The sequence below is a fragment of the Sinohyriopsis cumingii genome, chromosome 2 (assembly GCF_028554795.1).
Source record: "Sinohyriopsis cumingii isolate HCF-2022 chromosome 2, ASM2855479v2, whole genome shotgun sequence".
Lineage (NCBI taxonomy): Eukaryota > Metazoa > Mollusca > Bivalvia > Unionida > Unionidae > Sinohyriopsis > Sinohyriopsis cumingii.
In genome coordinates, this window is record NC_142962.1 from 6464824 (window position 1) to 6489563 (window position 24740).

The 24740-nt window shown below is 34.2% G+C and overlaps 1 protein-coding gene across 6 annotated transcripts in view; it reads right to left on the minus strand.

Annotated features, from left to right (window-relative positions):
- Window positions 1–24740, minus strand: part of LOC149804287 (ras guanyl-releasing protein 3-like) — a 269841-nt gene that overhangs the window by 19560 nt on the left and 225541 nt on the right. For 5 of the 6 annotated variants that reach the window (XM_089938462.1, XM_089938456.1, XM_089938466.1 and 2 more), the window contains 7 exons: window positions 22881–22961; window positions 20945–21046; window positions 18885–19000; window positions 17001–17139; window positions 14181–14217; window positions 13150–13257; window positions 7906–8093 (listed from right to left, as the gene is read on the minus strand). In XM_089938462.1, coding sequence (XP_089794588.1) covers window positions 7906–8093; window positions 13150–13257; window positions 14181–14217; window positions 17001–17139; window positions 18885–19000; window positions 20945–21046; window positions 22881–22961 — 771 coding nt within the window. Of the gene's footprint in view, window positions 1–2294; window positions 2321–7905; window positions 8094–13149; window positions 13258–14180; window positions 14218–17000; window positions 17140–18884; window positions 19001–20944; window positions 21047–22880; window positions 22962–24740 lie in introns of all 6 variants that reach the window. The other variant, XM_089938473.1, reaches the window with a different exon arrangement.

Below are 24740 nucleotides of genomic sequence, written 5' to 3' on the forward strand. Positions count from 1 at the left end.
ATCCATGTCGAACGCTGGATCAGATATAGGTTTAAACATTTTATATAAAATTATCGTCTTCTAAAACGAAATCCGCTTCCTGATATCAGGCTTGTATTTATTTGTTCGGGTGTTTGGGTTATAAGCTCTGCAAGTTTTTGATTGGCAGCCTGATTTATTACTTTACTGACGTCCGCGGGCATAAGTTCAGTACTGGCCAGTTTCACCGGTGGTGGTTTTTTTAATCTACGAGTTAACCGTAACAGTCTATCCTTGATTGACGCGAATGCCTTCCCGGCGAGATCACCAACAGATCCAAGGGCTTTATCCTTAATGACATCAATAGCTTTCATCGACAATTGTTTTGCAATCGGTAATGCCTTAGGGGCTATTCTTGAAAACAAACCAGTAATTGTATCACCGAGACCATCTCCGTAGGTTGCTCTGTAGACTGGTAATCGCGAGTTCACTACGCGGACTGGTAACACGCTAGCGTGTCTAGGTTGAGAATTGTGCACGATCATTTTATTTAATTATTGTTTCTCTAACTAAATTTGCTAGTCGCTGTAGTAACCATCCGCGAGTTCATCAATGAGCCCCCGGTAGATGCCGATATCCATAATGCCACGCTGAAATAGTCTCTGACAGATATCTGCGGCTTCATTTATAATTTCCGGAGAGTTGTTTCCGGCACGTCTTCCTCCGATGAGAACTTCCAACCGTGATACGTCATTGATGATATTATCAGGACAAATAAAATTATTTCCCAGACCACTACCAGTAGCGGCTGGTGCGTCGTGAAATTCTTCCTCTGGAGATTGCGGCCGAAGTTGTGGCTGAGATGATGATGGTTGTTTTTTCTGCTGCCGAGTTTGTTTCTGCTGCCGAGAAGAAGGTTGCTGTTGTTGTTGTTGTTGCAGAGGTGGAGGAAGTTGATACCCGGCGGGTTGTTTTTGTTCTATTTGTTTTTGTTTTGCTTGTTCTTCTTTTGCTTGTTTTACTAGTATCTTATGAAGATTTGTTAAATCTTCATGAAAATTTATAAAATCTGGATCATCATCTCTAGCTTGCTTTTTGTTTGTATATATTCGATATATCCATTTGATAATATTAGCATCAGATGCTTTTTCATGGGTGGGGGTTAAAATTTTAGTTTTATTATATAAACCGTGTAATACTTTTTTAGGTAATTCTTCCCTTTTAGTATTTTTAATTTCTTCGATAAAATCTTCCTTAAATCTTTTAATCAATTCTGCGGTTTCTTTTACTGATTTTGGTTTTTCTTCCCCGGCGGCGACGTCAGTACCTTCAGGTGGAGGTTGAGCCGCAGCGATATCAGTTGGAAGATCTCGTAAAATCTTCTTTGTCTGTTTAGTTCTTCTTGCTATTTTTTCAGCCTGCGTCGCAGTTTGTTTTGATACCGGAAGAAGATCTTCTTTGATGACAGTTGTAACTTTCTCAGTAGCTTTGGTCACGGGTTTAAATAATTCCTCCGCGGATTCTGCAAAGACTTCCCGTGCTTGCTGTCTTAGTTGTAATTTTTGTCTGACACTATCACGGATAGGAAGAAATTTCTGAATTGCTTCGAGACGTTCTCGAGCTAATCTAGTAGTAAGTGCTTCTCCGATATTTGCCATTATTTATTTGTCAATGATTTAATTCCGCTAACATAAAAATGTTTCCTTGGAAACTCGAAGATTTCTCACAGCGGGGGGGGGGGGACCGATCATGGATTTTTCAATGACGGACCCCGCGAGCGATGCTAGCATCGCCAGGGAAACTGTTTTTGTGTGTTTGGCCCTCCTGTATTTGTGAAACTGTTTTTATCTATTTATTCTACTTTTAGTTTCGGTCTGTTCGCCCCCCCTGCTGCTAGTTTCCTCACAAAGTTCCCAAAATATTGTCCCCTCAACTTTTTTTCCATCTATAAGCTGTATTTAAAAATTTCCCCATTATTAATGAAATCATTAATGTCTATCTTCTTTTAGCATCTGTGATATTGTGCATCAGAAGAATTTGATAGCCATCCCAATGAGAAAGCTTTTTTCATAATAATTACAGATTTTTCACAGGCAAGATAGAGAAGCGGAAAATGCATGAAAACTAAGTAAACACATGAGCAGCACAGAAAAGAACTTAAAAGCACTCTAATAGGATATCATTGACAGAAACGTCAAAGGAATACAGCAAACAAGGATGCACAGTATAGAAAAAAAGACAGTTCAGTTGAAGAAAGATAGCTATTATTCCAATGTGTGAAAAACTGAAAACATTCATACAGATATGAGTAATCACAGAGGCATGAGACAACTTACTGAACTTCCTCGTGTGATGTTTGGGACTGATTGAAAAAAAAAAGACTGTATTACTTATCTATGTACATTTCAATGCATTAAATCAAAATGTAGGAATTTGTACTTTGTCACAACATGCACTGCATGTTTATAGCTCTTTGAATAATATGGCCTCTATAAATATTCTCATGAAATAAAGAGGCCCAAGTGGCCATGAGATCTTTCACCTGTCTAAACCAGCTTTAACAAGTGATGCCAAGATATTTCTCAAACTTTAAAATATCACAAGGTAAATAAGTCACATACATGGCATATATCTAAATTTAAAGCAGCATTAGACTCATCTTCAAACTTGTAATGGACTAAATTGCATGAAACCTATTGAGATGTCAGTAAAAGATTTTGCCATTTTGTAAAACATATGCCCACCATATTCGACTGCATTTCGGAAGCATTATTACATGCTTAAAAAGTGAAAGACCTGATTGTAAAATCTAGACTGTAAGTGTAAGTGAAGGCCATGTGCATACATGTGACATCTAAGGAAGTCAAATCAGGAGAGTTAAAAAATTCGATCTGGAGATATTTCACCATCACAATATAAATCTTTAAATGAACACACCCACCCCTGCCCCACCCAACCCCAACCCTTTCTCTCTTTTCAGGAGCATGATAAAATCATCCCAACTGTCTGTACACAGTAAATCATACATCATCATAACTTTCTCTTCTTAGGACTAGACAGACACAATGTAATATTGGTCTCAATTTTATTTACATAAATAAAATATGCCCACATCATGACTTATCCATACTCACAGGACATTCCTGTTATAAGAAGCCAGGTCATGATCGTGTTATATCTGAATTCATGTTATAATGATAACATGAATTCAAATATAACATGGTCATGACATGGCTCTATTATAAATTCAAATATAACATGGTCATGACATGGCTCTATTATAACATGAATTCAAATATAACATGGTCATGACATGGCTTTATTATAACATGAATTCAAATATAACATGGTCATGACATGGCTTTATTATAACATGAATTCAAATATAACATGGTCATGACATGGCTCTATTATAACATGAATTCAAATATAACATGGTCATGACATGGCTTTATTATAACATGAATTCAAATATAACATGGTCATGACATGGCTCTATTATAACATGAATTCAAATATAACATGGTCATGACATGGCTCTATTATAACATGAATTCAAATATAACATGGTCATGACATGGCTTTATTATAACATGAATTCAAATATAACATGGTCATGACATGGCTCTATTATAACATGAATTCAAATATAACATGGTCATGACATGGCTTTATTATAACATGAATTCAAATATAACATGTTCATGACATGGCTTTATTATAACATGAATTCAAATATAACATGGTCATGACATGGCTTTATTATAACATGAATTCAAATATAACATGTTCATGACATGGCTTTATTATAACATGAATACAGATATAATATCATCATGACAATACTCCTGAAATACTACAATATTTTCACCAATTTATTGAAGTTTTAGTCCAAAAATAAACAAGTTTGATTTAATAATTTTTGCTAGTGAGTAACATTCTTGAAGAAAAAATGTCTTATCACTGAATCTTTGTTTACATTTTTGTGGTTGTTCATTTCAACTGTATCAGTAATCAATCACTGCACTTTGATCTTAGTTTGAAAGACGTCAGCTCTTTAAAAACCTGAAACTTGAACGATCAACAATGAAGCATTCAAGTCAAAATATTATTTGCCTAATTGTTCAGCATCTTGCCCATGTATTGCTCCTTGTCACCCATGCACAAATTTCTCTGTTGTCAAAATTTGCAAAGTTCTTAAATGTCCAGTGAGGATGGTAGCTAATTCCTCGGACTTTAATCTGGGAGACGGGACTAGAAATCTGGACATCAACACTTTTCTGTGCATCTGGTAAATGTAAAGAATTTTCAGAACCAAAATGCTACCATTTATCTCAGTAACGATTGCACTTGACGAAAAATTTAAATTAAGGCAAAATTTAAAGTACACTAGTGTAAAATATTAACCAGGACTGCTGGTTTCAAGCCAGACTTATCCTTGCATTACTTTGTGCAAAGGAGGGCAGAAATGTGCTGCAATGACCCCCCCCCAAAAAAAAAAATTGCATAATTTTTATTGCATAAAGTTCATTTTATCAAAAATTAAAACTTCTGAAAAGACAAATTCTTTATATCCATCAAGAAAATATAATTTCTTTTGGCAAAATAAATAGCTACATGTGAATGCCTAAGTAAATTTTTATTTCTTCAAGTACATAAACATTGTGCTTTAAAGAAATTAAATTTTAAAAAAAATTGTCATGGAATAAAATTATGTTTTAAAAATCACTTTGACTTATGGTGATGTAAGTTTTCCTGCTGCAGTATTTTCAAAAGAGGTAAGCTCCATGAGCAAGTCTATATGTTGCACCTACATGGCTTTCCTATGCTTATTAAAGGAGAAACAAATATGTTTTCAAAACCATTTGCATTCTTTATTAAAAACATGTTTCTGTACTAAAAGTCAATAAATCTGGACTTAAATGTCTTTCTCAAAATATTTTATATTGTAAAAGAAATACAATTTTCTTTTGCTTGTTAAGCTGATTTGCCATTAAAAAATCTTTGATTGTTCATTAATATAAAATAAAGGTTTATTCACTAAAAGGAACACAATTATAGAAAAGATACAGCACATTTATATAATATTTTTGGTAAAGAAATGCCACACTAATACCAGAACACAGTCAGTCCAGTTTGGTCCTCCCAGTATTTACACCCATGTCTTTGAAATTTTAACTCTAGTCAATATTTTCAAAATCACTGCTGAGATAAACAGTGAACTTCTGGTTCTTAAAATCTCCATACTTTACCACATACAATGAGAAAGTGCGGAACTACCAGATACACAGAGAAAGTGTGGAAGTACCAGATACACAGAGAAAGTGTGGAAGTACCAGATACACAGAGAAAGTGTGGAAGTACCAGATACACAGAGAAAGTGTGGAAGTACCAGATACACAGAGAAAGTGTGGAAATGCCAGATACACAGAGAAAGTGTGGAAGTACCAGATACACAGAGAAAGTGTGGAAGTTCCAGATACACAGAGAAAGTGTGGAAGTACCAGATACACAGAGAAAGTGTGGAAGTGCCAGATACACAAAGTGTGGAAGTACCAGATACACAGAGAAAGTGTGGAAGTTCCAGATACACAGAGAAAGTGTGGAAGTACCAGATACACAGAGAAAGTGTGGAAGTACCAGATACACAGAGAAAGTGTGGAAGTACCAGATACACAGAGAAAGTGTGGAAGTACCAGATACACAGAGAAAGTGTGGAAGTGCCACATACACAGAGAAAGTGTGGAAGTTTCAGTCCTGGTCCCAACTTCTAGCTACTGGTTCTGGCAAATGATCAGTGTCTTCAGTGAGAATTCTTGTCAATAAAGTGTCTTGCATCTGCCATATTTCAGACAAGTGATTTGCTCTCTAAAAGTGTATGTGTGTGTGTGTGTGTGTGATTTGGATTTTTAAATTAGCTTTAACAAATTTCCAGTCATATTGCTGCAGTATCTGTGGTATGGCAGTTTATAATGATGTCTAGCACTGAGGCATCATGCTGCAGACATGTAGCATCATGTACCAACCAGTCACTTTATCCTGACACATGGCTTACCAGTCCTAACACTACTTTGTTAATGCTGAGCACCAAGCAAGGCAGCTGCAAGTACCAATTATTTAGTATGACTTGGCTGGGGTTCAAACACATGACCTTCCACATCCAAGGTGGATGATCTAACCACTCAGGCCACTGGAGCAGATAGGCTCTCTATGAATTTCTTACCTATTTTGTGACATGCAAGCATTACCTTTATAATATTATACTAATAAATAAACTGTATTACTGGTACAGACAGTGTTGTCATCATCATCGTCATCTAGTCATCTATGGTGCCCCAACAACCTCTTGGGTTATGGGATTGATGATGATGAAGATGATGATGATGACAATGACAACAATGCTGATGATGATTACTGGTACAGACAACATTGTTACACTAATAACCAAAAAGTATTACTGTACAAGAACAGATAGTGCAAACCACTGGAACTGGAAATTTCACATACTTTTTTGTCTTCAAATATGAGAGATGAGAGTTTTTAAACATGATAGGGATGGGAGGCATTTTGATACTAGAAGATATAAACCCCCGCCTCAGAAGGTTCATATGTATGCATATGTGCTTACTTTGAATACAGGTTTATCAACAAACTAAATTATTCAATATTAAACTACAATAAACTCAGCTACAAGTCAACTGTATATTTCCCCCTATTCTTGACAGATTGCTTTAAACAACTGAAACTGAATTGCCATGGAGGTGAAATGGTGTTATTTTTTAAAGTTTTTTTCCATCCCCACTGCCAAAGACAATTAGTAAAATATGCCAACTTTAGACATTAGTACTGTATGCCAGATAAATGCACTTTTCTCAGATTCCAGGAGGAGACCAACATGTAAATGCTAGCATGTGAAATGGTTTACACGTTTGCTACAAAGAGACATCAAGTAGTTTTAAAACTACAGTATTTTCTTCTGTGAAACAAACACCCAACTGGGAAAGCTATTGATAAACCAAGTCTACTAACAGATTTGTTCTACTTATGTAGAAACAGCAACCAGTTAAATTTTGTGGACAGGTCAGATCTGCAATCACATAATGTACTAATAGACTGGTTCTTACCTATCTGTTCTACCAGCTGGGAAAATTGTAATCCAATAAAAAATCTACCTTAAAAAAATTGTCTAATAGGTATCCATGAAAATTCATGTTCTGGTGACCATTGGAATTCCCCAGCCACTTATTTTTAGCAACTTTCATTGTGTGTGTGTGTGTGTATGTGATTTGGATTCTTAATGTAGCTTTAAAACTTTTCGTGTCATATCACTACAATGACTGCAGAGTGGCAGTTTATAGTGATGTCTAGCATTGGGGCATCATGCCACAGACATGAAGCACCATGTCCCACCCAGTCACATTATCCTGACACCAGGCCAACCAGTCCCAATGTTGAGCACCATGTGAGGAAGCTTCTAGTACCATTTTTATAAGTCTTTGGTTTGACACGGCCGGGGTTTGAATCCGTGACTTCCTGCATCCAAGGTGAACAATAACCACTACGGCCACCGAAGTGGTCTGAAAGTTATCATTAGTAATGATATTTACCAAATACCTTTTTTCACTTTCAGCAGTATAAAAGCTGTAATTTGGTTAGTAAATCAAGCAGTCAACAGAACATGAACTTATATCATTGCCTGTCAGGTCTACTTATTGACAAGTTGATCTTGATTTCAACCTGATTGGGAAAATTGTGGATGGGCCAGATCTGCAATCACGTAATGTGCTAACAGACTACTTGTTACTATTTATTCTACTTAAAATTCTGAATGAACAGCATTGAGTCTGACCTGCTGGTACACTATTTGATGAAAGATCTGGTTCTAATATGCTGAAGACTGGAAATATGTTAAATAAAGGTTTTATTTGACTGTCATGTCCTACTCACCTCCTCTGCCTTAAGAAGTCTCTCATGCAGCCCCTCATAATACTCGCCATACTCCCCATTCATCTCAGACTGAGCAGGTGGGAGGAAATAGCTCTCCTCAGTCTGTGTGCCACGATGAACTCGGGACCGCTTCTGTCGCTGAGACATTTTTCTTTTAGTTGAGTATGATAGATCCTGACTTCCAGATCCTGTCAATAACAATTAGTTCAAATTCCAATGATTTATCAAAATTGGGAGTTGGATCTATATGCAGGACATCTAAACATGTTGTAAAATGTATTCTTTCTAGTTTACTGACTTGATTTTTTTTGTCTAACTACAATGTAAGCTCAGAACTACTAACCCATAATGCACTAACAGACCAGAATATACAGATGAACAGTCCTCATCCATCAGCATACTGTACAACAAAAGATCTGGCCAGAAACTTCTTGAACTCAAGTGTCAACTTAAAGTCTAGAGACTTTGACATTTATAACTTGCGTTAAAGCAAGAGTAAAAAAGAATAAGTTCATCTTTTTTGTAACACGTGTCCTTCTATCAGAATATCATATTTTAGGACAAAGTATGCCCTAAGTATCATATATGATTCGGAGCCTCAGTTCCAGTTTCTTGCCCTCAAAATTCTGAGAATACACGGCCTGGGTCTGTGCTGTCAATACTGACAATGTGGGGCCTGGGTCTGTGGTGTTACCATATATACTCACATATAAGCCTGTTTGCATATAAGCCAACCCCCCCAAACTGAACAGGTATAAACACTAAAAAGTGCATGACCCGCATATAAGCCGACCTACAACTCCAAGACATCTCAAGATGTACAAGGTAGGTTCTAAATGCATTTATTTAGGCAAAGTTATATTTAAATTACAAGTATACTTATCTTGAGGTTGGCATGCATGATTATTAAAAAGAAATGGTATATACTTGTCTGAAAAGTAATTTATGTAATTTTCTGTTTTCTTATTGTTTCTGCCTAATTTAGATTTGTGTATAATTTGATCGAACGATGACAAGAATTTACCATTCACAAGTTGCTTTGACACTACCTCTCCCTTTTGTTATTGTTTGTTTATGCATTATTGCATTGGATATTCTATATCAGTACACTGGTAAGTATGTTTTTACATTGCTCTGAAATTGTAAATACCTAACTCATTAAATGTAATCCCAGTATGACAACACAACAAACAAACAATATGGTTCAATGCTAATACCGTAAAAGCTGAGTTGTAGTTTGCTTTGATGTAAGAGACCTTACACCACACCTGTCAGCTTTCATGCCGGGGGGAAAAAAAAACTCCATATTTTTTGGGTTGCTCCACGCCTACCTACCAATTTCATGATATCTTCTGATTTTTGCAGAGAACTTCCGATTATTACATTATGTCTTTGATTTTCATTTCTTCTAAACAAGAAAAGTCCCACATGTTATGTTGTATCACCTGTGAATTATTGTTGTGATGAAATAATTTCTTTACTATAAAGAATTCGCTTCTTCACTAAATAGAATGTTAAGTTTAAACATTATTCATGTAAATTAATGATTTTTTTTACCCTCTACACTAATACAAAAATAAAAAAATAAACCAGAACAAAAAAAGTAAACCACAACAATAAAATCATCCACAATTAATTTCAATCCCAAGAATGATCACTACGAATACTGTAACTCCATCTGCTATAGCGCCATTCCCATGAAAGAAACTTACATGAGTGAACACCTGGCATTTTTATACCGTATATACCAGTGATAATTACCATTGTTAAATTAAAAGAAGGAATGAAAACACATACCACACAGCAAATTTGTCCTCAAAAAACTAATTCAGAATGCATGTTTTATAATAAACAATACTAAATGCTTTACTAGCTGACAATAAGGGAATATGGTCAGATATACAAAGAGGGGAAAATAGCTGCCACATGTATGGTACCATGAGGGTGGCCATTTTGGTACCTTTAGTTCAACAAAACTGGGAATCCTTCATTTGCCAATCAATTGCTGGTGTTGGCGTAACACACAATAGTGTAGAATGTGGTTTCTTTGAATTATGGCGGAGGGCCAATCGTTTTCACAATATAGTTGCATGGATAAAGATTAACTTTTAATTAGTCGCACTTGCTTTCTTGCTTGTTTATTTAAGACTAATCTTTAGCTATTGTGCAGTTTGACCACAGCTGACCAGAATATGAAAATAGGGCACGTCATAGGGAGAAATGGCAAGTCTTTTTGTGAATTTCATGCATATTGGACCAGGAAGATCGATCAATATTTAGTGAAAACAAGGCTTTAAAAATGCCACGAAAAACCTCCCAATTTTAGGTCCCAATCTCTATTTCTTTTATTCAGTCTCCCTACATGGCTTTTGAAAAGTTCATAGGTATGCCTTTGACTCTGTTTTACAAAACTAAGGTAACTGTGCAAATATTAAGGAATAAAAGGCAATTACACATCAATGTACTTGTATAGTTACCCGTCAAAATTCCGTCTTATCACAAGCCAGTTTCAGGGTTTTAATGATTAACTGGCATGTACTTCTGTCGCAAAACAAAATTCACTGACTATCAACATAGGAGACACCAAAACATCAAGCTTTCCATTATGTGGAAAGTTATGATGTTTGTTCAGCTAAAACACAAAACTAAAATTGATTGATGTTTATCTTATTTGAGCTATACGAGAATTTTAGCCTTTGTTATTACCATGCTTCCTGAACATGTAAATTATGATGGTTATATGCCTTGTACAATTAAACATGCGTACCTTTTTAAAAATATTACCTCAATTTGTAGGATCGCTCATATCATTGAAAATGAGTAACCTGTGAGCGTGTGATTCAACGTAAATGAAACAGCTATTAAGGACTAGCTGAAATGTTATCTGGAAGAATGCAATTTGGTTGAAACAATGAATAAAGCAAAATCTGCATCTAATAGGTTTGGGAATAAGTAAGGATTTAAGTGACACTACCCACGCTTTGCAAAGTGTAAGTACTGTACATTATAGTTCAGCATGGTCTCCCTGCTAAATTCAACTGGCCTGCGAATTATGAAGTCTGTATTTACCTTTACTTAACTTCATGTTGGAGAAATCAGAAAATCTGCACATGCAAAATAATAACAAAATCACTCATAGTACTATACAACAGTTTAATAAGTGTCGGGTCACCGATAGTTACTCTTTTTTACATGCCTATGTCTTAGGACATGGAAAAATATATTGTTACATGTCCCAAGATTTACAGACATTACAGTAGTCAACAAAAAGACCTAAAAACAGTCAAGTTTAGACGTTGGCCCAAGGATAAGCTGCCCCATCCCTTCTTCCAGGCTTTTATTTTTTCCTCAATTATTTGGCTTATACGCAAGTATATACAGTAGTTCTGAGAATATTGGGCTTAGATTGGTAGTGGTAGTTGTAGGTGTTGTAGGGTTTAATGACATTTTTCAGCAAAAGATAGGCTTATATCTGTGCTGGTGTGTGTTTTACACAGGTCATTACATAACAAATCAATAATAAAGATATTGAGAGTGGCAAATAATGCTAAGTAAAACTGATTTATAATTTGGGGTGAAACGATTAATTGATATATCAATGTATCAATACTTTTTTCCATGTTGATACCCATATTGATACAAGAAGTGATTCATCGATATAAAACAATATTTACTCTATACCACAAGTTACTTTAATATTCAGCAGTCGAGAATACTTATTAGTTATTGGCCTTTTTATTCTTTAAATTGAGAATTCATCTGAGACATACCAATGACAATAATACCCCAACATTGCATATTCCTGTCCCAATGATAATAATACCTCTACATTGCATAGTCCTATACCAATGATAATAATACCTCCACACTGCATAGTCCTATACCAATGACAATAATACCTCCACACTGCATAGTCCTATACCAATGACAATAATACCTCCACACTGCATAGTCCTATACCAATGACAATAATACCTCCACACTGCATAGTCCTATACCAATGACAATAATACCTCCACACTGCATAGTCCTATACCAATGACAATAATACCTCCACACTGCATAGTCCTATACCAATGACAATAATACCTCCACACTGCATAGTCCTATACCAATGACAATAATACCTCCACACTGCATAGTCCTATACCAATGACAATAATACCTCCACACTGCATAGTCCGATACCAATGACAATAATACCTCCACAATGCATAGTCCTATACCAATGACAATAATACGTCCATGCTGCATAGTTCTATACCAATGACAATAATACCCCTACACTGATAGTCCTGTACCAATGAGAATAATATCCCTACACTGATAGTCCTGTACCAATGCCAATAATAACCCTACATTGCATATTCCCATACCAATCCCTGGTAATGAGAATATTACCCCCATATCGCATAGTCCTATACCATTGAGAATAATACCCCTACATTGCATAGTCTTGTACCGATGAGAATAATACCCTTAAAGTGCATAGTCCCATGCCAATGACAATAATACCCCAATATTGCATAGTCCCATGCCAATGATATGACAATAATACCCCAACATTGCATAGTTCCATGCCAATGACAATAATACCCCTACAATGCACAGTCCTATACCAATGACAATAATACCCCTATATTGCATATTCCCATACCAATCCCTGGTACTAACATACAATACTTGAGTGCTTGGATCAGAAGCAAGAAGGAGCAAGTAAGATAACTCCAATTTTGTGGCTCAAGTCATTATCTGTGCAGCAGTGTTAAAAAAACCCAGAAAGTAGTTCACAGGGAACGTTTAGTTTGGGACACTTGTTTATCCTTTAATGCATCCATAATGCAATTTTGGTGGCAATACGTAAAAAAGGAATCAAAATCTGAACCAAGACAGTTTTTTTCCTAAAAAATATTGGCAAAAGTTCCGAATTATATTTGCATCTTTTCCCCACATGGAAACATTGTAAAAGAAGTACTGGAGAGAGATGGATGGACAATGGAGGATTTCACACTATCTACAATACTCTCACAGTATAGAATAAGGACATTAACCCAGAATCCTAACTTGAAAGAAATGAATCTCACTTGGATTTTTTTACATACTCATCTAGGATCCAACAGATAAGTGGGACATAGTTAATCCAACAGATAAGTGGGACATAGTTAAATTTGATGGCATTACATGTGTGTGTGCAAGTGTGTATCTATCCATACGTGTATGTATATGCATAATCTGTGAACCAACCATTGGAAGAGACTGAATCAAGCCTCCTGTTACTGGATGCATTGACTTTGCTCCTACATTCCATCACCACCAAGTCTTTACAGTGCTTATGAGCATTAATACCACAATCTGAAGGAGAACATAAAAACAGTAATTTTGTTTTAAAGTTTAACAAAAACATATTTTATGACCAGGAGACAAAGGTATTACTTTTCCAACATGTCAGTGACAACAATGTTATAATAAAATCAAAACTATTTTCTAAATTTGATAGTTATATACATCATAACAGTGCAAGTATGACAGGGTATTACAAATATTACAAGTATGACAGGGTATTACAAATATTACAAGTATGACAGGGTATTACAAATATTACAAGTATGACAGGGTATTACAAATATTACAAGTATGACAGGGTATTACAAATATTACAAGTATGACAGGATATTACAAATATTACAAGTATGACAGGGTATTACAAATATTACTTAATCTTAAAAGCTCTGAAATAAAATTGCTGGGGATTAGTTCTCAAAATGCTGGAGATCAGTGAAAAATTACAGATTTTTGTTCTAAAACAAAAATAACAAAAAATTAATCAACTCATGTAAGTTAGCTAACATCACTGCAACATTAAACCTATTCATGTACAATGAATATATCTGTTCAAATACAGTGAGAAAAATGAATGATTCATTATTTTCAATACGTGTGGGTATTTATTATACTGAGTTGATCTACTTAATTCCAAATGTCTGAAAAATGTAAAGAGGCATATTCAATTGATTCTATGTTACAATATTGTTCATACAATATTGTTCACTACAATGCTGGAGATCTTGTCTCCCATTTATGAGTGCTAGAGGTTACTCAGAGATTGGCAACATTCACAAAAGACTCAAAAATGCTGGCAAGATAAAATGTATGAGAGTGTGTATATCAATAATATCTACCATGTGTGTGTGTGTGTGTGTGTGTGCATGTGTGTGTGTGTGTGAACAGACTGTTTAAATAATTTGAGACAATATGGTAAATATGCATGATTTTACCTTTACATTTCCAACCTTGTTTAATGAGACCCCAAAGCTGAAAGAAAAATGAATGGTGTCAGTCCTGTAGAACTTGACTCTATTGAATTAAACATGGGTACCTCACTGCCAAACTCTGACAATTTAACTCAAATGTGTGACAAACATTTGGGTGAAGCATTGAAAGCTTAGTATTTATGGGGATCCTCAGTTACAGTACTGACATACTGTCATTTACAAAATTTTCATACTTTACATCTTCTTTGGAAAATATTTTCTTTATTTTGTATCGAAGCACCAGTTACATTCAGTATTGGGGCCCTGGGTGGCCGAGTGGTCTAAATCATTTGCCTTTACCGATCACAGCCATCTCACCTCTGTCTGCATGGGTCCGAGTCTCAGGCTTGGCCAAAGTGGGTATGTGAGAAAGCTGCCTATGGGTTGGTGGTTCTTACTGGGGTTTAATCCGGGTTATTCAAAACAAAGCCAGTGGTTAACATAACCAATGGTTCTCAGTACAGAAAACTTGATGGCCTCTATAAAGAAAAGGATGTAGGTTTAATTTTTAATGTAGTATGAATTGAAAGTAAATTATTCTGGCCCCCAACATATACCAATTCACAACAAAATTGTTTAGAAAAGCAATGGTGACAGAAATTTGGTGATCCCTCCAAAAAATAACCCAAATGCAATGAAAGGTTACATAGCTCACCTTTGTTTTTCCTAGCCTCCAGTAGTCACCATAAACATTATCATGCCAAATTTTTTTAGACTAAAGTGATCTTGGCCACTATTCAAACAAAATCTATTTCTGGCAATCATTTATCTTCACAGCTGAACTTTGATCAAATTAAAGTTTTAAATCTAAACTATTAATTGACACTATATAGCCAGTATTGTGTTCACATATTGTGTAACCACTTATTTATCAACATACCCACCCACCCACCTATCTGCTTGCCTATCTTCTGTGACAAGGCATAAACACCAGACAAGAAAAACTGTTTCTATCATAACAGCATAGGGTAATGATTTAATAAGAAGCAGATCTGGACTTTTTATTTGCATTAATTTTTCATATCATTGTTAACTTCTTTGAATCATGTTGTAAAGCTATTATCATTGACCACCCGAGAAGCCAGATTTTACTGGGTGAAAGTCACAAGCTTTGAGTAAAGATGGACAGCCAGTAACATCTACTTCAAGCATCAATAGTTACCTTGCTAAACCACAATAGGTAAGGCCTCACATGCAAGCATGCAGTCCATTCACCTCATTCCTATACTTATTCACAGGTACAAAGTCAGTGAAGTGTGAAATAGGCCAGTTACCTATATTTGTGCTGAGAGTGTAGAACTTATCATGATGCAAACTCTCACTAAATTTCATGATTCCAGGTCTAGCAGTATATAGGCCACAGTTACCTACATTTGTGCTGAGAGTGTAGAACTCTCACTAAATTTCATGATTCCAGGTCTAGCAGTATATAGGCCACAGTTACCTATATTTGTGCTGAGAGTGTAGAACTCTCACTAAATTTCATGATTCCAGGTCTAGCAGTATATATACTGTATGCAAAAAATGAGCTAAATGCAAAAAGTGATTAAAAAACCAATGAACATGTAAGTACAATTGCACTCTACCCTTAGGGCATGTGCTATACAACCCACTCCACACTGTTGTCTATGATCCAGGAAGAAAGAGTAGTTGACATTAAGTGAGGATGTGTGTGCTTTTATCTATGTAGATGCTGACGCTAGGAGTAGTACAATAATTTTCCTCTACTTTGAAAAGGCGAGCTAAAAATCTTCAGATTTGGTTACCTCTTAGACTCTGTCCTTCTCGGCCAGTACTAAAGGAACAAAAAGATGGAGAACAACAGAAACTTGGGCTATAATTAAGGTAATCAATTTGGTTCTGCATTGTGGAGGTCATCAATTCAATTACCTGTTTTCTTGGTATGGGTAAATCATTCCTTATTTTACATTCAAACTTGATTTTTTTCCCCCATTTGCTTTAAAATGTACTTGGTGTCTGAAAATGTACAGTGGTCACCCTCTTGAATGGACCCATTTATCAGTAACCAACCACTCTGTATGGCAAGAATTCCAAGGCACAGATGAGTTCATGTTCCAAAGGTGCCCCTCTAGGATGGCCTCCCCTCTAACATGGCAAGTGCGGCCAGCATGCTAGTCCAATTTACCCCTTTTGACCAGATGTATAACAGTGTTTGCAGATAGAGACTGCATGAATATTTCTTGATTTCTAAACTAAACACACTGATATTTGTTCCAACATGCCCATAAATTATACCAAATTTTAGTCCATACAATGACGTAGGTAATCTGATTATCCGTATTGTCGTGTGTTCCTTAGGTTTTGTCTATTATTATCACTGATAATTAAGAAGCTGACAAAAGCTAACAGCTGTGAAGCATAGTTATGTTCAGCTCAAGTAGGCATGACATCCAGTTGCCAGAAAGTAAAAAATGGTGTGTTAGCTATTGTGGCTTCTCTTTCAGATTTTGGGATGAACCTGAATGGGTACTAGACTTAAACCAGGTGATCAGGTGACAAAGTCAATTCCATTGTAGACAGGGAGCATCTTGTGTAAAAACTCCAAATTACCAATGAAGGAATAAGTCGTTGCAAAAAGTGCAAAATGTTATGCCTTTCGTAATTTATATATAGCTATTAATCACAAATGTGTAATCCCCTTCCAGGAAGGGCACACATTTTATAAGGCCACTTTCCTGCTGCAGAAGGAGTGTCTTATAAGAAAATAAAACTATATATAAAATCTCAAAAGTTCAAAGAAGATATCATTATGGTAAAACTTACTAAACCGGTGCAGTGTATACAAAATGTAGGTTTAAAATATGTAATTTCATGGAATTCGTGTTTGAAGCTACTTCTCAGTGCGTGGCAATTAGCTCGGATAAAATAGGTCTTCATTTCTGCCTTGCTAATCATTCCATCCCTGTAATGAAAGACAAAACAAAAACAAATTTATCAGCTTAAAGTCTAATGGCATACATCTCTTGCAATAACATATCCATCCTTTTTTAGAATTTGTAATTTCTACTGCAACATTTCCATCCTTTTTTAGAATTTGTAATTTCTACTGCAACACTTCCATCCTTTTTTAGAATTTGTAATTTCTACTGCATCAATATATGGTTGGCAGACCACAACTGCAAACTGCACATATCCAGATCTGCTGTCACATAATGCACTGACAGATCTGGTGGGGGGTGCAGTTTTTTAGGAGTAATCAGTAGAACAAACAGAATTAACCCTAATATACAGTTTCAATATGCTATGGCAGACCAGGATCTTTGCTAATTGCAGTTTGAATCGACTTATAAATGAGTATAGATGGAATGCGAGTTTGTATGGGATAATGTGTAACAGTAAGTCTACCAACTATATTGTTTGAATGTTTATTAAATGAATCAAAGAAAACAGAAATTTTATTTTCTTTTATTTAAATCAGAATTTTGAGTCACTATTTGGTGTATGTTTTTAACACTGCTATCAAAGTATTTTTTCCTATTCAATGTTTTAAATTTTTTCTATATCCTGCTTCATAAAGGAATTATTAAAGAATTTGACAATATACTACAATATATAAGTTTTTCCTGCAACTGATAGTACTTCTAAAGGATCTTATAAACTGAGATTTCTAGCATGAATCTCTAATATTATTTTTGGTCTATCAAATGCTGGTTTCTTTTCAATGAAATTGGTCAACAAATCAGGGAATAACATTTATTCAAAAGGCCATTTAAGTAAGTTTTTGTTGAAAAACCATTCTATTGCAATCAACTTAATTTTTTACCAAAATCCAACATTTTATAGGTTTATTTTTAGTAACATTCAATCTGCCCATTCCAGGAGAACACAGTGATGATGAACATTGGGAATATTCAACAGTTATTAAAAACACTTATGTTTTTCTGTGGCTTGTCACTATCACTATTTCATTGCTCCACCCACAAAAACCATGTGCCCCATTATCTCACCAAACTATTCCTTCAAATATGAGAGATTACTTCAAGCTTGTACTGAATTATTCAACATACAGGTACAGAATGACAGTTATAGGGAATTACTAAATTAAATGGCCAATAAAGGTATGAAAACAAAGCATTTCGTGTCATGCTTTGACTGTGTTGGACCAGCAACCCATGAGTTTAAATTACCATTTAGGATGGAAGTGTGATTATCATGCCTTTGTTACCTGCTGCCTTTCTTACTTAAATGAATGCCAATGTTTACCTGTCTTGGGTGATAAAAACATATTTGCTGATATAGACTATGAGCTCATTTTCTCCAAATGCTATAGCCAAATCAAATGATGTAATTAATAAAAATGTAACAAGAAAGGAACCCTTATACCAACAGCCACTGGATTATATAGTAATTAGGAATTTGGCCAAGGAAATTAAACTCAAATGTTCTAATAGCGAAACGTTGTATCCAAGAACATTTTAAAAAATCTTTACTATATATATATATATATATATATATATATATATATATATATATATATATATATATATATATATATATACATAAGCTGAAAATAAATGGACAGTCTTCAATTCTTATAGTATCATCACATTTTAATACATGACATTTGACCCCCCCCCCAAAAAAAAGGTATATGATTTTACAAGATGCAAATCAGACATTGGAAAAATACTGATCCACTCTACTTACTGATCAGCATCAAGAACACAGAAGGAGTCTATGAATGGAAAATTTCCAGCTATAGCTTCAAACTCAGCATGTGAAATAAATCCATCTCTGTCACCATCATAGTTTTTAAACACAGCCTGAAAAAAAGATTAATCTAATCCGTACATAAAATACTGTGAAGTACAACATTTTCAGAAGTACCATGGTTCTAAAATTTAGCAAGACAACCAAATGTGGGATAATTTTGTTCACTTAAATAGTGTTATAACACGCAAATTGCAAATGATGAAATAGCACGTTTTATGCTTCACATCTATTAAAGTAAATGACTCAGTAAAAATTAATGTCCCTGAAATAATATGATTTACAATATTATCAAAAGCTACAGAGATATACAGATGCTCATTTACAATATTACCAAAAACTACTGAGATATACTGATGTCCCATTTACAATATTATCAAAAGCTACAGAGATATACTGATGTCCCATTTACAATATTATCAAAAACTATTGATATACTGATGTCCCATTTATAATATTATCAAAAACTATTGATATACTGATGTCCCATTTACAATATTATCAAAAGCTACAGAGATATATTGATGTCCCATTTACAATATTATCAAAAACTAGTGAGATATACTGATGTCCCATTTACAATATTATCAAAAGCTACAGAGATATACTGATGTCCCATTTACAATATTATCAAAAACTATTGATATACTGATGTCCCATTTACAATATTATCAAAAGCTACAGAGATATACAGATGCTCATTTACAATATTATCAAAAACTAATGAGATATACTGATGTCCCATTTACAATATTATCAAAAACTATTGATATACTGATGTCCCATTTACAATATTATCAAAAACTAGTGAGATATACTGATGTCCCATTTACAATATTATCAAAAACTATTGATATACTGATGTCCCATTTACAATATTATCAAAAGCTACAGAGATATATTGATGTCCCATTTACAATATTATCAAAAACTAGTGAGATATACTGATGTCCCATTTACAATATTATCAAAAGCTACAGAGATATACTGATGTCCCATTTACAATATTATCAAAAACTACTGATATACTGATGTCCCATTTACAATATTATCAAAAGCTACAGAGATATATTGATGTCCCATTTACAATATTATCAAAAACTAGTGAGATATACTGATGTCCCATTTACAATATTATCAAAAACTATTGATATACTGATGTCCCATTTACAATATTATCAAAAGCTACAGAGATATATTGATGTCCCATTTACAATATTATCAAAAACTAGTGAGATATACTTATGTCCCATTTACAATATTATCAAAAACTATTGATATACTGATGTCCCATTTACAATATTAATAAAAGCTAGAGATATATTGATGTCCCATTTACATTATCAAAAACTACTGAGATATACTGATGTCCCATTTACAATATTATCAAAAGCTACAGAGATATACTGATGTCCCATTTACAATATTATCAAAAACTACAGAGATATACTGATGCCCATTAACATTATCTTCTGCAAATTACAAAACATTTTGTCCATGAATATTGGCACATTTATTTCAACAAAAGTTATTTTCTTTTAAAAACACCAAATTCAAGGCAATACAGCTTTCAATGACTGAAATATACTGCAATAACTACTAAGATTTACTAGTTTTTTTATATAAATATGCACAAGCTTTTCATAAAGTCCATTTTTTTACACCGGCATTACAATATTGGCTCAGAATAACCTTAATAAAAATCTTCTATTGAAACACCCTGAACATTTTCCTAACAATGAAGGCTGGAATTAACATGAAATTCATCCATCTGATAATTATTTTTTTGTGAAGTACAAGTAGTACTCCACTAAATATTGGTTTGTGAAGTACAAGTAGTACTCCACTAAATATTGGTTTGTGAAGTACAAGTAGTACTCCACTAAATATTGGTTTGTGAAGTACAAGTAGTACTCCACTAAATACTGGTTTGTGAAGTACAAGTATTACTCCACTAAATATTGGTTTGTGAAGTACTGCAGTAGTCTGATTCTCACCTCAACCATATCATGAACATGTTTATTTATGGTATTTGGATCTGGCGGACTAATACCTGCCACCCATTCAGCAAACACAACCAGTTTTGTTGGTGTAGAGGGCTAGAAAAAAGATGATACAGATTTGCATAAATTATTGTTACTAAAAGAAGGCTGAAATAAGAGTATGTATAACTAGATGAGTATACAAATGAACCAATCTTTTATAATGAGGAAATTCTGTATGTAGATGAATATACAAGTTACAAATGGACAATCTATTATAATGAGGCGATTCTGTATGTAATGAAGTCTCTGTAATCCATCATCTCCAAGCAAAATCAATGGATAAATCAAAGTCCTAGATTAATGAATTTTATTCTAATCAACATTTATTCAACTGTTCATTGTCAATGTCAGAAATAAACATGTCTGAGAAATGCGAATTAGACTTACAAGATAAAACTATCCAAACAACAAACAATAATAAGAAATAAAGAATCTAACAGAACCAGTTAAAAGAAGCTAGAAATGGCACTACTGTATTTGAAATATTAAGCACACCTATCCTTGTAAGTGCATCCATCATATTTACTTTTTTAAATTGCAGGACATCTGTATAATAACCTGTTCAAATGATTTTTCAACTTACAAATGCTGATGAAAAGTTTATTTGTAGATTTCTTCAAGTTTAACCTCTGTCAATTTTTCGTTAATCACAGTTTTGCAGCTCCATTGCCTGTACAGTGCATCTGACACTGCTCTCCTTGAAGTAATAGACCCAGTCCAAATATTGAAAGTTTTAACCCAGTGAATGATGGGTTACAGTAGTTCTAGTAATGCCTTTCAAGTTGTTAATACTTGGTACCGTGTTCCCACTATGTAATTTATATCTGATGTGCAGAAGTTTTGGGCCCAGCACTTCTTGAAATGTTTAAACTGATTATCATGTTGATTCCTCATCTACTCTTGAATGAAATTACTTGCATATGGATGAAACACCTGCAGGCAACTGTAACGATTCTCATCTCAAATAAAATGGGACGTTTACTGAAGATATGGTACATTGGGGTTTCTGTTCAGATACTGTTCTAAACGGTCAGTGTGGCCCCTTGAATATTTTGCAAAGGGTCTGGGAGGAAAAATAGTGGATAAAAGAGGGACTGTATATAGTATGTCAGATATGATGGATGGAAAGTCAATAAAAGAAGTCAATTGGATTCAAAATATGTGACTGTATTACTTTATGAAATAAAATCAGTAAAGAGACTATTGTCTTATAGCGACCATACTCAAGTCAATCTGTCAGTGAAAACTTAAATTGACAAATCTTTCCATTCTTATTTTAAGACTTTTATTAAATCAACAGTACTAATTCTAAATTTGCTGTGGGAGCAAATAGTCAAGGTAAATTGTTGCTATTATAGCCCAACTCCCTTCCTTTTATGGGAGAACATGCTGATGACCATGCATGTGATTCTACTAGTGGTAGGACAAAAAGAATTTATTAAGGGTCATCTAATGCATATACAGTATTATAGCAGAAAGCTACCACATTTGAAAATTAAAAGATTTCTTTTTAAATCTGAAAAAAAAATGGCAGAATTATGTGTTCTATCCACAGAATACAAAAACATAGCAGAATCAATTTAGTGGGGAACATAACTGTTCCACCAGTTGAAATCTATCACTTTTGAAAATAAAAAGACTGGTACAGTAATACCTGTTGAGTAATCCAATCAAAAATTGTTACACAACAGCTGATGCCTAAGCAAAAAGCTGCAAATTGATTACTGTTGCAATCTGTGGAGTAGAAGGCTTTAGCACAGAGATTAATCTAGGGTGTGGACAGACATACAGATATACAGACATGCACATGGATACAAATATGACACTATGCTGAACTTCCAAGGTGGACACAAATAAAATCCATAAATTCCAAAACACTTATACTTACTGAAGACAAAGAATTTCTTGGTTCTCTTGCGAGAGACAGCTCATAAATTTCATCTTCTGTGTAGTGCATGTCAAGAGACAACTGCAATGAAGATGACTAGTATAAACGGAAATTTGGTTTTCAGAAGTATCATGAACTTAAAAAATTCACGTTACCTTAAAATTAATTTTAACAAGATACAAAATGTGGAGCAAAGAAAGGAACAGCAGAAATGTTTGTAATGTAATTTTTTAAAATGAAAAATGCTCTGGTAATATAGAAGAATAGGCATGAACCAAACTCCAATAAATACATGGCAGAATTATAATAATAAAAAAGACGCCTTTTAAAGTCAAATCAATTAGTTGTATTTTCACCATCAATGACTTTGGAAAGAATATTTTCTGAAATGACTTTACATTTTCATATACATGTACATAAAATTTGTGAATTTTGCACGATAAATGAAATCTGTAAATATTTTGTTATTGCTGACAGCCAAATAGCTACATTATAGTGGTTATTTGCATTTTTTTAAGTTGATATATGCAAATATTTCATCAGTAAGTGGAAACATTGCACTGACATGAGTGCCACTCGTGACAATACAAAATGAATACAAAATGTTTCGACTTCACAAGTAAAATATTGCCATATATCTACTCATAAATCATTGATTTTCCTTTTTTATAAGTAAAAACGGTTGATCTGCATACATTTTCTCTATTCCATGCCAATGTGATTAAAAGCTCCGGTACAACATCAATAAAAATAAGTTTCTCAATTTTACAATAATTTTGGGACAGTAACATTTTTAAAAATTAGCATTTACATATCATGCATTTAATTGTGTATGTTGTCAAAATTATAACTATATTTAAATGAAAAATGAAAAATATTAAGTTCTGTTAACACATTTCATGAGCGGACTGAAACTGTTGGGTTGGCCTAGTGTAGAAACATCACAGAACAGTTTTATCTGACACACCATCTTGAAACAAACGATTTTAATGATTTTACTTGCAAAGATTCTTCTTTATTTTATTTGTTTTTTCATTCACTTCTGTACAAGTCAAATCTGCTTGAGAAATTGACATAAATGGAAAACATAACCAAAATCACAGAGGCATAAAATAAAGATTTGTGACTTAATTTGGTGGCTTTTTACTCATCAGGACAAATCCAAAGTTGCATGCCTCTGTGACCATTAATGCCTGAAAATAGAGATCACTGAATTGTGAAATATTGGTCACAGTTACCTATGTTTGGTAGAACTGCATTGTTTTAACAAGACAAATCTACATATTACCAAGTTGCATGATTCTGTGGCAAATAATGCCAGAGAATGTGACACAAAATGCAAAACTTTGTCAAAGAAACTTAAGCTTGAAATGTAGGTCACATTGGCTAATTACAGAAGGATGTTATTATGCTGATAAAGATGCATCCAAACAAAAGCTGCATACATCAGTGATACATTCCCAGAGGTACTGATCTAAATGCAAATTTAAACAAAAACATTGAACAATGAAATATAGGTTGCAGTGGCCTAGGTTTGGTAAGATGTACTGACCAATATGCATAAACAAGCTAACCCTCATGATTCTGTGACCAATAATGCCTGAGGAACTGACCTAAATACAAAACTTCATTGAAGACAATAAAGCGTAACCAAAATTTGTTAGGGTAATGTTATTAAGACACAAATAAATACCAAGGTGCATATGTCTCAGGTAAAATAATGCCTGAGAAACTGTCTTAAATGCAAAACTTAACCAAAGTCACTATACAGTGAAAAATTAGGACACAGTGACCTACTTTTGGTTGATATATGTGGTACTCACCAAAACACATCTACAAAGTTGCACTGCTTTGAGACTT